The sequence below is a fragment of the Silene latifolia genome, chromosome 11 (assembly GCF_048544455.1).
Source record: "Silene latifolia isolate original U9 population chromosome 11, ASM4854445v1, whole genome shotgun sequence".
Classification (NCBI taxonomy): domain Eukaryota; kingdom Viridiplantae; phylum Streptophyta; class Magnoliopsida; order Caryophyllales; family Caryophyllaceae; genus Silene; species Silene latifolia.
In genome coordinates, this window is record NC_133536.1 from 9,977,375 (window position 1) to 9,992,658 (window position 15,284).

Here is a 15,284-nt window from a genome sequence, read left to right on the forward strand (position 1 = left end):
GGTACTCTTTCATAACTTGTACGAATGATAGATTTTTTTTTAGCTACTTATACCGGTTGAATGCTGCTTAAATAAAAGTTTATAATTACTGATCTTTTAGTCGTGGTAGAATTCTTGATAGACTATGACGATGATAATATTTTTAAGAGCTTGTACAATTGCTTATTATATTGTATGATTAGGTAGTTCATACTCGGAGTGTTTCGTAAAAGTTGGAGTCTCTGAGATCGCTCGAAAAAAGTTTCCTTTAATAATATAGATAGATATTGATTGATTGATTTGGGTTTTGTTTTTGATAAGGGTGTGACGACTTTACCCTACTATCAATCCCCGATCCGAATACTTCGGATACAGATCGAATATCGGATAGTATGTTAAAAGTTTTCGGATATACCCGTCACAAATAATAATTTGTGAATTTAAATATACATTACCCCACATCCATCTGTCCATGGTCCTTACATTGTCATTCAATAATTTAAATAAATATCTCCACAAAAAGACACATTATTTCACAATAATTCACGTTTCATCGTACCAAAAAAATAAATAGTAGAAAACCATTATTCACGTGTCAAATTGCCTCTCTCGATCGAGCCATAAATTGTACGCATTGCTATAATTTTACCAATCAAAAACATTGTACCAAATAATAACATGAGGCTCATACAAGGGTTCCATCTTATGAATTTTATCCTACTAGGGCTTGTGGTAATCCATGGCCATTCTACCGCGATTCACCTCCTTATGCCACATAGCGGTTCAGGAGGTCACCCAACCCAAGGCTTAAATTGTTTAAGCTGGCGGTTTGCTGTTGAAACAAACAATGTTAAGGATTGGAAGACGATTCCAGTGGATTGCGAGAATTATGTTGGCCATTACATGTTGGGAGCTCAATATAAAGACGATTGTTCTATTGTGGCCGCTTCTGCTATCGACTATGTTAGTAGCCTAAATATTAGTAAGGGTAAGGATATTTGGGTGTTCGACATAGACGAGACTTCCCTCTCAAATTTGCCATACTATGCTAGGCCTAATGTTGGATTTGGGTAAGACCCTGTACTTTTAGATTTAATTTCAGCTCTTATAAATTCAGTTCAATAATTATCTTGTAAGACTGTTGTACCTGTTACAATGGTCGTTCTTTTTTGCATGAAATTGATTGTTGATTATTATGGGGTTTGCAGAGCGTTCCCGTACAATGCGACAAGTTTCAATGAATGGCAGGTTGAAGCAAGTGCACCACCGATAAAATCGGTCCTAAACTTGTACAACAGATTGCTAGAACTTGGTGTCAAGGTTGTTTTTCTAACCGGAGCAGATGAAGAATACAAACGGTTCAAGATACGCAATATGAAAAATATTGGCTATAAGAAATGGCTCAAAATGATATTCAAGTAAGTTTGCACGTCATTTTGAGAAATGGATGTATAACTTAATTGTTGAAGTCATGATAAACACGTAATGCTGATATATAGTTAGCTTTCATTTCATGGATGTTGATGAATATAACACGATTGCTCCATTTACACACATGCGTAACATAAATTCTTGTTTAAAATCAACAAATAATCCGCCGTTAGTTAGCTAGAGATGGATGACTGGATGAGACAAAAAAAAAAAAAAGAGAATGCAATACGGAGTATTATACAAAGTACTCTGTAATATGGATATTACCGTTTTAAGGGGGACCAGCTAATGTGTCATTTAATTCAAGGTAAATAAAAGACCAAAGAAAGGGCGGAGTCTGTCTTTTAAAAGTATTTGTGTGATTTATGTGACAGGACATCGAATGAATCTAAGCTGAAAGCTGTGGAGTACAAATCAAGGTATAGGGAAAATTTGGAGAAGAAGGGTTACAAAATAATAGGGAACATTGGTGATCAATGGAGTGATTTATTAGGACCTAACCCTGGCTTGAGGACATTCAAGTTGCCTGATCCTATGTACTACATCGCCTAATTTGTTGAACGAAGAAATTACTCGTATATGTAAGTAGGGTATAGTGGTAATACCCTAGTAAGGGTACCGAAGTAATCTTACCACTTAATATAAATAAGCGAGTTTCTCGTATTTCTAAGACTACATTTGGCCGTTTGCTCTGATATCATATTAGACATTGGTGATGTTGTAAGCTTCAATTTTCAATCTATGAATTAGTGCTCGTTATGGGTTTCGTCAAAAAGGACTAATGGTACAACCACAATAATCCGAGAAAATCTTGAGAGAGAAAATCTTCGAAAATGCTAGAAATGTCCCAACCCTCGGCCGGCCTTCCGCCGGAACCAAATCCGTCCTCTCCATCCTCGGTAGAGGCGCAACCGTTTATTGTACAAGATTCTCCAATCGCTCTCCCTAATCCCACATCGCAAAAGAACTCAAAACGCAAAACAATGCATCTGGGAGAATTTTTATCTTCCTCTTCGACAAACCCTAACGCATCTGGTATCAATCCAACCGGCGTACAACTACCAGCAACAGGAGTGGGTTCGCCCACTCAAACTGCCATACCTTCGTTCAAGGACATGGTTCAAGGAGTTTCCTTTGGGGATTGCAGAGGTCCCGAACATTTCTCGGAAGAATTCGAGTCAGATTCTGAGGATGATTTAGACTTCGACATTGAAGATGAAGGAGAAGATTCCTGCCCTAGAATCTGCCTTACTAAAGAGGAAAAGATGATGATACGCAGACCATGGAGAAATGCGCTCATTATCAAAATGTTTGATAAGAAAATCGGTTATCTTGCCCTAATGCGTAAACTCCAAACCAAGTGGGCGATCAAAGGCAAACTTACTCTGACTGATTTAACGGAGAATTATTATGTGGCTCGATTCTCTTCGAAACTAGACTATGAACATGTCTTAACTCAGGGTCCGTGGATGATCGACGACCACTACCTTACCATCAGAAAATGGGTTCCTAACTTCATTCCAACAGATGATAATATTAAATATCTAACCGCGTGGATTCGAATTCCAAGACTACCAGTTGAATACTTTAATGAGATGTTTCTCAACAAGATAGGATCTAAGGTAGGGAAGGTGATACGTATTGATAAAAACACAGCCTCAGCGGAAAGAGGTCAATTCACTCGATTAAGCGTGGAAGTCGATATTTCAAAGCCTCTATTATCGAAGTTTCGTTTAAACGGGAAGGTATATTGCATCCAATACGAAGGCTTACAAATGATTTGCTTTCACTGTGGCAAGCTAGGTCATGAAACAGAGAATTGTCCAAGTCTAAAAAAACCTAATACAGAGGACAAGGACGATGTAACAAACGAGAATTCGGAGGATCTATCTCACGATGTTACTAATCCAGTTAGGATGCCTCTTCGACCTGAGGAGCAGGATAGCTACGGAGACTGGATGATGGTTAAGAAACCGCCTAGGAGGAAGCCTACTCCACGAACAGAGGCCGGACAACCACAACCGGCCAAATCTATTTTCAATCTTGGGAATAATTCTAATGAGGGCAATACGAGATTTGCTGTTTTACAGAATCTTACGGAATCGAATACGAATCCTTCACAACCCGTTTTTGGCGCAGTTAGCAACAGTCCAACTACTATTCGAAATCCCACAAGTTTAGCAACTACTTCCAATTTCCATAATAAAAACAAAAATATATCTTTTGCTTCCCATAATAATCAAACCAGAAAATCAACCAAATATCAACCAAAACCCAAAAAATCACAAAATATTCCCTCTACTATTCCAAAAAACTCAAACCTAATATTGAAAGATATTACAAACTCCACGTCTAACAGCAGCAACTTTATTTCCAACTCTAATTCAAACATCCCTGCCTCTCAACGTATTAACCCAGCCACAATTACAATCGAACAAACAGCAGCAAACAAGGAGAACCATGGACACCCCACCCTACGTATCATACCTATTCCATCCTCTTCCCCAACCCAGATGCCTCTCTCAATGCCCGGAAATAGCGATGATCCCGCCAACCCAAACAACGAGAGTGCGAACCCAGCCGGAGATGCTCGCTCCTTATATGGCGGTGATGACTTCGGCAAGTCCGATAATGGATGTCAAATTCCAGAAAGCAGCAAACAATCCAACGGAACTAATTCTGGAGCTATCGATTCCATGGAGTGTTGATAGCATTCTCAAACTCGTAAGTAGAGCCTATCTAACATCGTTACCTTATTTACCTGATTTTATGAATACACAAATTCCAAATTTGGTTCCAAATTTACCACAAATCTCCTTCTTGGTGTGGAATGTTCAAGGTACGGGTAGTAAAACAAAAATCAATGCGATTAAGGAAGTCACTAAGTTATTTAAACCCACTGTTATTGCGTTAGTTGAAACCCATATGAATAATGATCATGCCATCAAGTTGGGTAACATCATCGGGTATAGCGGCCAAGCTCGAGTTAACGCTCAAGGATACAGTGGAGGCATATGGCTATATTGGAAACCCGATATTGTCTCTGTTTCGACAGTGGCCGAACACCAGCAGTTTATTACTGTCGAAATTGCGAGAACAGGGGAATTACCATGGTTCTTCTCGGCTGTTTACGCAAGCCCAGATCCGACGAATAGGAAAGAGCTCTGGATCGAATTACAAAACTTTGCTAAAGCTAACAATCACCCCTGGCTCTTAGCAGAAGATTTTAATGAAACCCGGTATTTGAGTGAGAGACATGGAGGAGACGCCAACATGGCTCGCAGGTGCGAGAATTTTAATAATTGGATTGATAACTGTGACCTTATAGAGCTCGCTTTCTCAGGCGCGGCACATACTTGGGCTAGGGGGAACTCAGTTGAAACACGCCAGAGTGCAAGATTAGACCGTGCCCTTTGTAATGCTAGCTGGAGTACTATTCATGAAGACGCTTTAGTGAAGCACTTACCGGCATTTCAGTCAGACCACTGTCCCCTTCTTATTTCACCCAATGGTTTTGCTCCAATATCTGCTATTAATAGACCCTTTCGCTTCCAAGCTTGCTGGATGAAGCATGAAAATTTTTCGGAATTCGTAGAAGAAAGCTGGCCGGAGGAAGGTCTTTTTCCACAAAAATTAACGACATTGGCATCGAAGCTAAAGAGCTGGAATGAACATATCTTTGGCAATATTTTTCGTAAAAAGAAGGAGCTGATGGCGAGAATTGGTGGATGTCAGCGAGAGCTATCGATGCGAAGAATTCCGTACCTTATTAAATTGGAAGCTAAATTACGGCGGGAATTAGATGAAGTAATGGAGCAGGAGGAGTTGTTGTGGTATCAAAAATCAAGGCTCGAATTTATTAAAGACGGGGATCGTAACACTTCTTACTTTCATGTGAGTACTTTAGTGCGACGATGGAAGAATAAAATAACTTCTCTAAAAAATACCGAAGGGGAGTGGACTGAGGACGCAGAGGAAATCAAAAATACAATTGTCCAGTTTTATAAAAACCTATTCACGGATGATCATAACGAACTGGTTGAAGATCGTCTGCCGTGGGATCTATTTCAAGCATTCAGCAATAAAGATTGGGATTGGTTGTCTCGTCCTTATAGCATAGCGGAAATTGAGAGTGTAGTTCACAATATGGGTTCGTTGAAAGCACCTGGGCCAGACGGTTTTCAAGCGCTATTTTATCAGAAAAATTGGAGTCTAATTTCACAATCTTTATGTGAGATGGTACTCAAAGCTCTTGAGGGAAAAGGATTCCCCGAAGGTCTTAATGATACTCATCTGGTTCTTATCCCTAAGGTAACGAGTCCCGAAACGATTTCTCAATTTAGACCTATTGGATTGTGTAACGTCTCTTATAAAATCATTAGCAAAATCCTGGCCAATCGAATCAAAAAAGTCCTACCCCATTTAATATCTGAAACTCAAAGCGGGTTCGTTCCGGGAAGACAAATTACCGATAACATAGTGGTGTTCCAGGAGGCCATCCATTCCATGCGTAAAAAGACAGGCAGTATTGGGTTCATGGCTATAAAAATAGATCTTGAAAAAGCATATGACCGTCTAAGATGGTCTTTTATCAGGGACACCTTACAAGACATGCAATTCCCGATCCTTATAGTAGACGTCATTATGGAATGCGTGACCTCTACGCGACTACAAGTACTATGGATTGGGGAAACGACAGAGCAATTCACTCCAACTAGAGGGGTTCGTCAAGGGGATCCTCTCTCCTCCTACTTATTTGTCATGTGTCTCGAAAAATTGCAACAAGCAATAGATGTCGAAGTCTGTAGGAAAAATTGGCGACCAATTGTGCTCGGTCGTAACGGACCTTCGATCACCAATTTATTCTTCGCGGATGATATGGTCATCTTTGCTGAGGCTACTGAAGAGCAAGCATTAGTTATTCGTCATGTGATAGATAATTTCTGCTCGGTTTCCGGGGAAAAAGTCAGTGCTTCGAAATCCCGGGTGTTCTTTTCGAAAAATACTGAAGCTAGTACGAGACAAGCAGTCGGTCAAGTATTGGGTTTTGAGGAAACAGATGACCTTGGAACCTACCTCGGTATGCCTACTATAAATGGACGAGTTACCCGGCATACATTTGCTCACCTAGAAGAGAAAATTCATAAGCGTTTGTCAGGGTGGGCCACAAAACGATTGTCTCTTGCAGGACGAGAGACATTAGTTAAATCTACTCTAACTACTTTAGCCAATTACAGTATGCAGACGGCTAAAATTCCACGGACATTATGCGATAATATTGATAGGAAAACTCGACGTTTTTTATGGGGTGGTACGGAAGATAAGAAGACTATTCACTTGGTCAATTGGGAAACAATTCAACAACCGAAATCCCGAGGAGGGCTCGGCATCACTTCAGCACGGCAGGCTAACGCTGCCTTTCTTACGAAGCTTGGGTGGAGGGTTCTCTCGGAACCTCATAGTTTATGGTCCCGAGTTTTACGAGCTAAATATTGCAAGAACAGGTGCGATATAGACATATTCCAACCGAAGGCAGGTATGTCAAATGTATGGGCTGGTATCTCATCGCAGGCTAAGACTATTGTCAAAGGAACGGCTACAGCTGTAGGCAATGGCCGTCGTACTCTTTTTTGGGACCAAGCTTGGGTAGACGGCATCCGCTTAGCTGATCATATCATTTCTCCTCTTCCCGATTCCAGCTTATCATCAACAGTGAGCGATATGTGGATTGAAAACCATGGGTGGAATTGGGACCTATTCTCCAACTACCTCCCTGAACTTATACTCCAAAAAATAGCATCGATCTCGCTGGTCGCAGACCCAGACCAAGAAGACACTCTTTATTGGCGAGGCACGAATTCCGGTAAGTTCTCTATTAGCTCTGCACTCGGTTATCTCCGGGAATCGGACCTTGCCATGCCAAACGAAACCCCGTGCTGGAAAACAATATGGAAGCTTCCCGTTCAACAACGGCTTAAAATGTTTCTATGGCTAGTTGCTCACGATAGAGTTATGGTTAATGTGAATCGGGTGAAAAGAAATTTGAGCGATAACCCTTTTTGCCCGAGATGTGAAAACGAGGAGGAGACTACCGAGCACATGCTTCGAGGTTGCCAAATTTCTCGCTCAATTTGGTCGCTAGTTGGGATTGACAACAACAATGCTTTCTTCTATAACTCGCCTTTCAATGATTGGCTCCTCCGAAATGCTAGTAATGATGTGGAGGTTAGTGTCCATGATTGGCCCATCTACTTTACAGTCACTTGTTGGTGGATATGGCGATGGCGTAACAATATCGTATTCGGACGCGAGAATGAAAATCCCATACACCCTCATATTTTCCTATATCAGCAATTTGAAGTTACAAAAAAAGCATTTGACAAATTCGACTTCCTTATTCCTACACCTCGGTCACGTCATGTTGAGCTCTTAATTCGGTGGTCCCCTCCGCCATATGGATGGGTACTACTAAATACGGATGGTGCAGCTAAGGGGAATCCGGGTCCGGCTGGAGGAGGTGGAATTTTCAGGGACACGACTGGTAATTTTATGTCGGCTTATTTCCTATCTTGTGGGAATTGCTCATCAATGAAGGCAGAGCTACTAGCTCTACTAACAGGTTTGGAACGAGCGAGGGAATTACGTATTCCAAAGCTCCTTGTGCATATGGACAATTCACCATGCGTGGATATCGTCAATGGAGAACAATTGGTTAGCAATAGCCTCAAATTTATTATACAGCGATGCAAGAACCTTATCAATGATCCCATATGGTCCGTCAAGCTGGAGCACATTTACAGAGAGGGAAATAAAGCAGCCGATATGCTTGCCAATCGAGGGATAGATTCTAGTATTACTCCTACTTATTTAGATACTCCTTTTGATAATCTTCGTACTATTCTTAGGGATGATGTTTTCGGAGTTACCACTCCTCGCATTGTAACAAACATTTAATTGTCGGGGCGTAGCCCCTCTTGAGCACCGAAAAAAAAAATGGGTTTCGTCAAAAAGAACAAACCTTCCTAGAACGGTTTCTCGTTTTCTTGGGACGTTTGCACCCATTTACGTTCTTTTGAGAGTATACAATCAAGTAGGGATGATAAGTCTAACGTGAACTTATGTCTCATTTCTTCAAACAAATAAAGTATAAGACTATAGGTAGAAATTAGATGTGTTCATCTAAGCTCTCCTAGAGTCCAACTCGTAGTACAAGTTACGTGGGTCACTCGAGTTGATTATAGGCCAACACAAAACAAGTTGGGTCATATCAGACTTGGGTTGTGTCGGTTCAATGATGGGTTCAGGTTGCTTATTGTTCATGATAGGTCATCGGTGGATGAAAATCAGGTCGGGTTTGGTTCGTGTTGGGTCGGGCCAGGTATTCAACATATATTTATCTTGTGTGTTTGATTCTAAATAGGTAATTTCATGTTAAAACAATGCATAAATATATTTACTTTAATGTTAAGAGAAAACAATTATAATGAATATCATTTTAGTCTTATTTACGCCATTATTAAGCTGATTTCAAGTCACCTATCGATCAAGTTTAGTCAATATCAGGTCACAGGCCGAATCATATTTGGAACAAATAAGATTGCTATTAGATTACCCATTTAACCTCAGACCAAATCCGATGGGTTTCAGATCATCAAATTTCCGAGTTCTAATAGTTTGAATATCGGACGGTTTAGTTAAATTTCTCGAATCGGGTGAACATTTACCGGCCCTAAACTCCTAGAGTTACGACTTACAACTTACAAGTTACAACAGTCAGACTAGAGGTGCTCAACATGGCGGGCCAATCTGGCCCGGTCTCATGGGCCGACTTTCAGCAGCCCAGCCAGCCCGTGTGTCAGCCCGTTTCTTCCCTCGGGCCGGGCTAGTACCGCATTTTCCTTAGCCCAGTCCAAACACTAAAAAATTAAAAATATAGGTGGCTTGGTCCGCCCTGACCCGATATTATACGGGCTGGGCTCAAGCTGGTCAAAACCTTCCCAGCACTGGCCCAGCCCGGTCCCTCGCCTGTGCGTGCCGTGTAGGGATGGCAATGGGTAGGGTCTGGGTAGGGTCCGCCTAGACCCGGACCCGACCCGAGATTTTTCCTTTGGACCGTGCACCCCGGACCGCAAAGGGTCTAAAATTTGAGGACCCATACCCGGACCCTATGGGTAAGGGTAGGGTCTGGGTCTACCCATGGTCCGAGTTTACCACCACTTTAGTAACAAGATTAACGGTATGGGGTCTATAATATTAAAAAAAAATTCATACTACTTTAACATTATGAGTTTATTAATGCCTAGTTAATGGTGGTTGTCGGTCACGGCTATTAGAGAGGTGGTTGTCGATCGCGTATCAGTCTTTGTGGTCTTGGTTTTCTTGTGTCGGTGGTGGAGTGGTGGTATTGTCGGTGGTTGGGTTTTATCACTTTATGGGATGAGGAAAGAAAGATCTTTAGTTGGGTTTTGATCTCACAAGTATGACTTGGAAAAGTTGTAATTTTGATTTTTTTTTCTTTAATAAAGGGTCTAAGGGTCGGGTATGGGTCTCATAACTTAGACTTAGGGACCAGGACCGAAATATTTTCTTAAGACCCATACCCGACCCATACCCATTGGGTCTGAAAAAATGAGACCCATACCCGACCCATTAGGGTCCGACCCTCAGGGTCTGGGTCGGGTCCCCGACCCACTGCCATCCCTAGTGCCGTGTTAGTGCTGCCAACCCTTAGCCCGGCCCGCCCCTGGTCGACACAGCCCAGCCCGGCCCAGCCCAGTGAGTACCTGTAACTCTAAGCCAGACCATTATTACACTCTCCCAGTCTCCCACTTCCCTCACTCCAAAAACAAACCCCGCGACGACCGGAACCAAAGACTAAGGCTGCATTCAGGTACACTACTAGATTCTAGGGTTTTATACTTCTTCGTATAGTTCATCTTTTAATTGGGGAAAACTTAATTGAATTTGTAATTGACCTGCTGTATTAATTTCATGCTGTAATTTTATATATTGTCTGTGTAATTTGGGTATATTTTAATGGAGAAATCAGTTCAAATTGGGGAAATTAGTACTATAACGGTATGAATAATCTGACATTTGGTCATTTTCAATGTTTGATAGAATGGTAGGACTATCTATAGGAGAAACGAATTTCATACGGGATGGTATTGCGCAAGACCTTCGTTGCGACGGCCGAAACCGGTTATCTTATCGGCCTGTTAATGTTGAGACCGGTGTCATTCCGCAGGTAACTTTATCATTCTTGTAGAATGAAATGCTTTTTCAGTGTAGATTCGAGTTTTTGTCGAATTCAGTTAGTTAGTTAGTTGCATTGTTGTATAATTGGGGCTATAGGTTGATCTTTGTTTTTGCCATTGAATCTATGATAGGCAAACGGGTCGGCTAGAATCAAGATTGGAGGAACTGATGTTATTGCAATTGTCAAGGTAGTGGATATTAAATTTCTGTGTTTACTCCCTCCGTCCCAATCATTTGTGTACCTTGGTTATAATACCCTTCACAGAGAATAAAACAACAACAACAACAACATCAGAGCCTTAATCCCAAAATGATTTGGGGTCGGTTGACATGAATCATCTTTTCGAACCGTCTATGGGTGAACGCACGCCTCAAAATGCGAATAAAAAAAAGAGAAGATGAAAAACAAAAAGGAAGAACGAAAATGTAATGGAAAGTCAAGGTGAACTTAGGGGTTTTAAAATCGAATTCCGTCTTTCTTTTATAAAAACTTAAAATTTAAGGTGACGCATGAAGTACGTTTGAATAAACTGGTTTTTTAATTTTTACTCCGTTTTGTTAAAGGTTGTTTATAATGTATTTGAGGCGAAATGCAGGCTGAACTCGGTAGACCTAGTTCTTCTCGACCTGATCATGGAAAGGTTTCAATACACGTTGAGTGCAGTGCAACAGCTACACCAATGTATCAGGTATGTAGTTTGTTTATTGTTCTGTTTCTGATGAATATTTGTTATCTAATTTCAAGAAGTTCATACTGAGTTCCCCTGCGTTGTTGAAGTCTGAACTGATCGACAATGTTTATGCTCTTTAGCATTTACATGGTTTAGCTGTGTTATCTTCTTTACAGGATTTAGGAATTTTCTGTTTGAATTTATAGATTCTCTTTTAAGCAATAGAACACTTCCTAATTCATCCTCCATTTTCAAACTTTACAATTCGATGATTAAACTCTTGAGTGTGATCTGTTTCTTACTTGTGTTGTGCCCTTCTTTTAGTCTCCCCTTTATTCGATTCCTTTTTTTTGGATAACTAACTTAAATTGTCGGACATCGAGTACTGACTCTTAGCACATGTCACAGGGTAAAGGAGGTGAAGAATTGTCGTCAGAACTGGCACTTGCTCTACAGCGAGGCCTATTGGGAAGTAAAAGTGGAGCTGGTATGAAATTTTGTTCAAAAGATCTATGTTATATTACCGATACATTAATGGTTGATTAAGGGAATTGAAATGAATGATTTCATAGTTCTTGAAAATTACTGCGGCTTCATTTAGAGGTGATATTAGTCATATTTAGGAGATTAGGCTGTAAGAGACTAAGAGGCGATACTGCAACCGTGACTGCAACCAAGATTTAACATGATGGCAATGATTCTAAAGCATATTTTCAGGGGCTGGAATTGATCTTTCATCTCTGTGCATTGTCGAGGGAAAGACCTGTTGGGATCTATATATAGACTGCCTTGTGGTCAGTTCAGATGGGAATTTGCTGGATTCCTTAGGTGCCGGCATCAAGGTATCATTTACTTGCCTATCTACTGATGAACTGGAGTCTGCCACCTTCTGTCAGATCTTGGCATTTCATTTCTCGCACTTTACCTCTCTGGACAAAGCTTTTTATTAGTCAGGCTATGTTTTAGGGGCTTTGTATAGAAAGGTTATAGACTTATAGGTGATTCAATTCAAACCCTTTGGAAGATGTAGAAATTAGCTGGACCAAAGAGAAATTTGTTCTGTTTCTCAAACTGCTGTCCTCGTATCCCACTCCTACAGTGATGTAATATTGATTTGCTTCACGTCAATAACTAATTATTTTGTTTGTCAGTCTGTCTTTTCCTCATTCCGAGACCTCAAGTTTTCACAATTTAGATGCATGGTAGATTTGGAACTTGAAGTATTATACATTTATACTCCCTCCCATATTTTTCTTCCCATTTCACTTTTTTGCGTCAAAGTTGAAATAATACTGACCGGAAATATGTTGAAAAGTAATTAATATTAACATATAAAATGAAAATATTTGTATTTATTATAAAAGTATCACAAAATATAATTTTCGACAAAAATAAACAACATATACACCACGAAAAACCCGGTCATAGTGGCACCTTGGAGACCGCGTAAAAGCAAGTGGGGAGAAAATAGTGAATGAGAGGAAGTATAATGTACCGAATCTAATACAGCTGTCACTGTGAAACTAATCCCAACATTATTGTTACATCTAATTAGTTAATGGGGCATCTGCTTATGGGTTAAACTCCTATGTTTGTGCAGGCTGCTCTCAGCGATACAGGAGTACCACGAGTTCAGGTGATTGCCGCTGACGCTAGTTCTTCAAGTGATCAGCCAGAAATTGATGTCAGTGACGAAGAATTTCTACAGTTTGACACTTCCGCAGTGCCTGTCATAATTACATTGACAAAGGTTTCAAATTTTCTTTATCATTCTAGTATGAAGAATACCCACTGTATCCTAGTATTGTTGCTATTTGACTTTGGTGATCAAATAATATGAACTTTGTCAGCCACTATATCACTTTTGATCAAGGAGTAAGGACATACCGAAAGAATCATATCAGCTCATTAATTCTCGTTTATAATGCTGTTGATCAAATGGCTGATGACCAAAGTCAAATGAGAACAATATAAATAGGATGGAGGATTTATAGGCTCATTATTTCTCGTTTTGCTTGTACATGATTTGAATTCCAATTTTGATGTTTGTTTAGGTGGGAAAACACTATATAGTAGATGCAACTGCAGAGGAAGAATCCCAAATGAGTTCAGCTATTTCCATCTCTGTAAACCGTCAAAGTCATATTTGTGGCCTAACCAAACGGGGTGGGGTTGGTCTGGATGCAAGCATTATCCATGACATGATCTCTGTAGCTAAACATGTCAGTGAGCAGTTTCTAAACAAGTTAGATTCTGAGATAGCTGCTGCACAAGCTAGTCAGGAGGAATCATGAGATGCAGTTAACCTTTATACCTAGAGTTCTTATTTCTACTCTCTAATGGTGATTTTAGGCGTAGGGATTAAGGTGAGATTTGTTAGTCTGTAACTTTTGAAATGCTAGTCAGGTTGAAAGAAATATTGCTACATGTGTACATTATAAAATGTTTGTTTGTGTTGAGAAATTATGGTACTAGTGCGGATTTTCCGGGCTTAAAACTGTTAAGGGATATTCTCTACAGTATTTGGGTTCCCTATGAGAGCGATTGAATATTTTTCCTGTACTATGAGACCGAGTCTTCTGCCTTGCAGCCTTGTTTTGTGCTTTATTCACCCGCTCCCGTGAGATTAAATAGTCTGACTTATGACTGTTGGCCTTTCTGTGCAACAGTCCACTAGTAGCGGATGAGAGGGTTATATCGTAGAGCTGCTACGATAGCTTCACCGGGAGCTGCCCCGCTAGACAGCACGATTGAATGATCGTCTTTACGAGATCTTCGGTTTGGACAAAAAAATCATTGCTTTCCGAACAACTCGTGGCTGAGAGTTAATGGTCAGTCAACACTTTCTTCTTTTTTTGCAAAAGGAGTGGCTGAGAGTTAATGGTCAGTCAACACTTTCTTCTTTTTTTGCAAAAGGAGTGGTACACCTTATAAAACACAAAAATGGAGTAAACTTGTTGACAGTTTGGTAAATAACATATTAAGTGTAATTAGTAACTTCCGGCCAAAATAGTAGATTGACATATTCTGATAGAATATTTGTTGAAATCTATTATTTTTAAATATGTTGTTAATAGCAATATATTGAAAATTTATTTAACAATGCTTAAAACGAGTAACAAAATAGGCTAAAGTTGAAATTAACAAAATAAGGCTAAGTTGAAATTTATTACCCAAAATAGGCCAACTTAATATTTTTGGGGAAAGAAATGGTAAAAAAAGAACCATCTATGTAATTAGGTGGAATTGAACCCAACCCTTTCACCCCGTAATGCTACTCCATACTCTAAAAGCAACTCCAATGGTTACATTTAGGGACTTGCTTGCAATTATTAAAAATTGTCAAGCGGTATGCTCACCATTGGAGACGAGAAATATGACACTGCTTGTAAGCCATTGTAGCTCTACCAAGCTACATGGCCTGACATTTAAATTGAAAAAATAATTAATTTAAAAATAAAAAAATAATTTAAAATATAATACTTATGGTCATGTGGGCATTGTAAGCTACAATGTAATGTAGTTTACCATTGGAGGACGATGTAGCTCGAAAGCTATGGTTCTTAGAAAAGTGATGTGAAAATGCAAGCTACACGGTATTGTAGCTTGCCATCGGAGTTACTCTTAACTGCTGCACCAAGCAATTTTCTATGCTATCATTTTGCGCTTAAATACTACTCCCTTCTATTCTATATTTTCTTCTTTATTTCCTAAAACGGATTATTCAGGTTTTCTTCCCCTTTCTTATTTTGGAAAATTTTACTATTATTTTATTCATCCCTCTCTCCTATCACCAAACCTCACCCAACTCTTTTACTCATATTTTATTACCAATAGGTCTTGGTATAGACAGGTGGGGCGAACAGACGGGTAAAGATCTCTAATAAAATGGGTAGGGAGGGACAAGGTGGGGCACCCCCATGTGCTTCCCACTTTATGGCAAAT

At 40.0% G+C, this 15,284-nt stretch overlaps 3 protein-coding genes across 4 annotated transcripts in view; all 3 read left to right on the forward strand.

Annotated features, from left to right (window-relative positions):
- Positions 1-516: 516 nt before the first annotated feature.
- On the forward strand, positions 517-2,185 carry LOC141610959 (acid phosphatase 1-like). The gene is made up of 3 exons (XM_074429282.1): positions 517-1,049; positions 1,188-1,397; positions 1,785-2,185. Exons 1-3 carry the CDS (start codon positions 658-660, stop codon positions 1,960-1,962), a joined length of 780 nt encoding a protein of 259 aa, XP_074285383.1. The 5' UTR covers positions 517-657; the 3' UTR covers positions 1,963-2,185.
- Positions 2,186-10,222: 8,037 nt separating this feature from the next.
- Positions 10,223-14,170, forward strand: LOC141610958 (uncharacterized). Of its 2 annotated transcripts, XR_012528454.1 has the most exons (9): positions 10,223-10,300; positions 10,531-10,657; positions 10,800-10,856; positions 11,265-11,357; positions 11,748-11,826; positions 12,057-12,181; positions 12,940-13,089; positions 13,394-13,705; positions 14,009-14,170. XR_012528454.1 is itself a non-coding variant. In XM_074429281.1 (8 exons), the coding sequence occupies exons 2-8, from the start codon at positions 10,532-10,534 to the stop codon at positions 13,631-13,633; spliced, it is 870 nt and encodes a 289-aa protein (XP_074285382.1). In that variant the 5' UTR covers positions 10,223-10,300; position 10,531; the 3' UTR covers positions 13,634-13,861. The 2 variants fall into 2 exon arrangements, 1 of the variants encoding a protein (XP_074285382.1); XM_074429281.1 differs by lacking the exon at positions 14,009-14,170 and having other exon boundaries at positions 13,394-13,861.
- Positions 10,235-15,284, forward strand: part of LOC141610957 (uncharacterized) — a 35,473-nt gene continuing 30,423 nt past the window's right edge. Inside the window, exon 1 of the mRNA XM_074429280.1 lies at positions 10,235-10,300. The gene's annotated coding sequence lies outside the window, so the exon portion shown is untranslated. The remainder of the gene's footprint in view (positions 10,301-15,284) is intronic.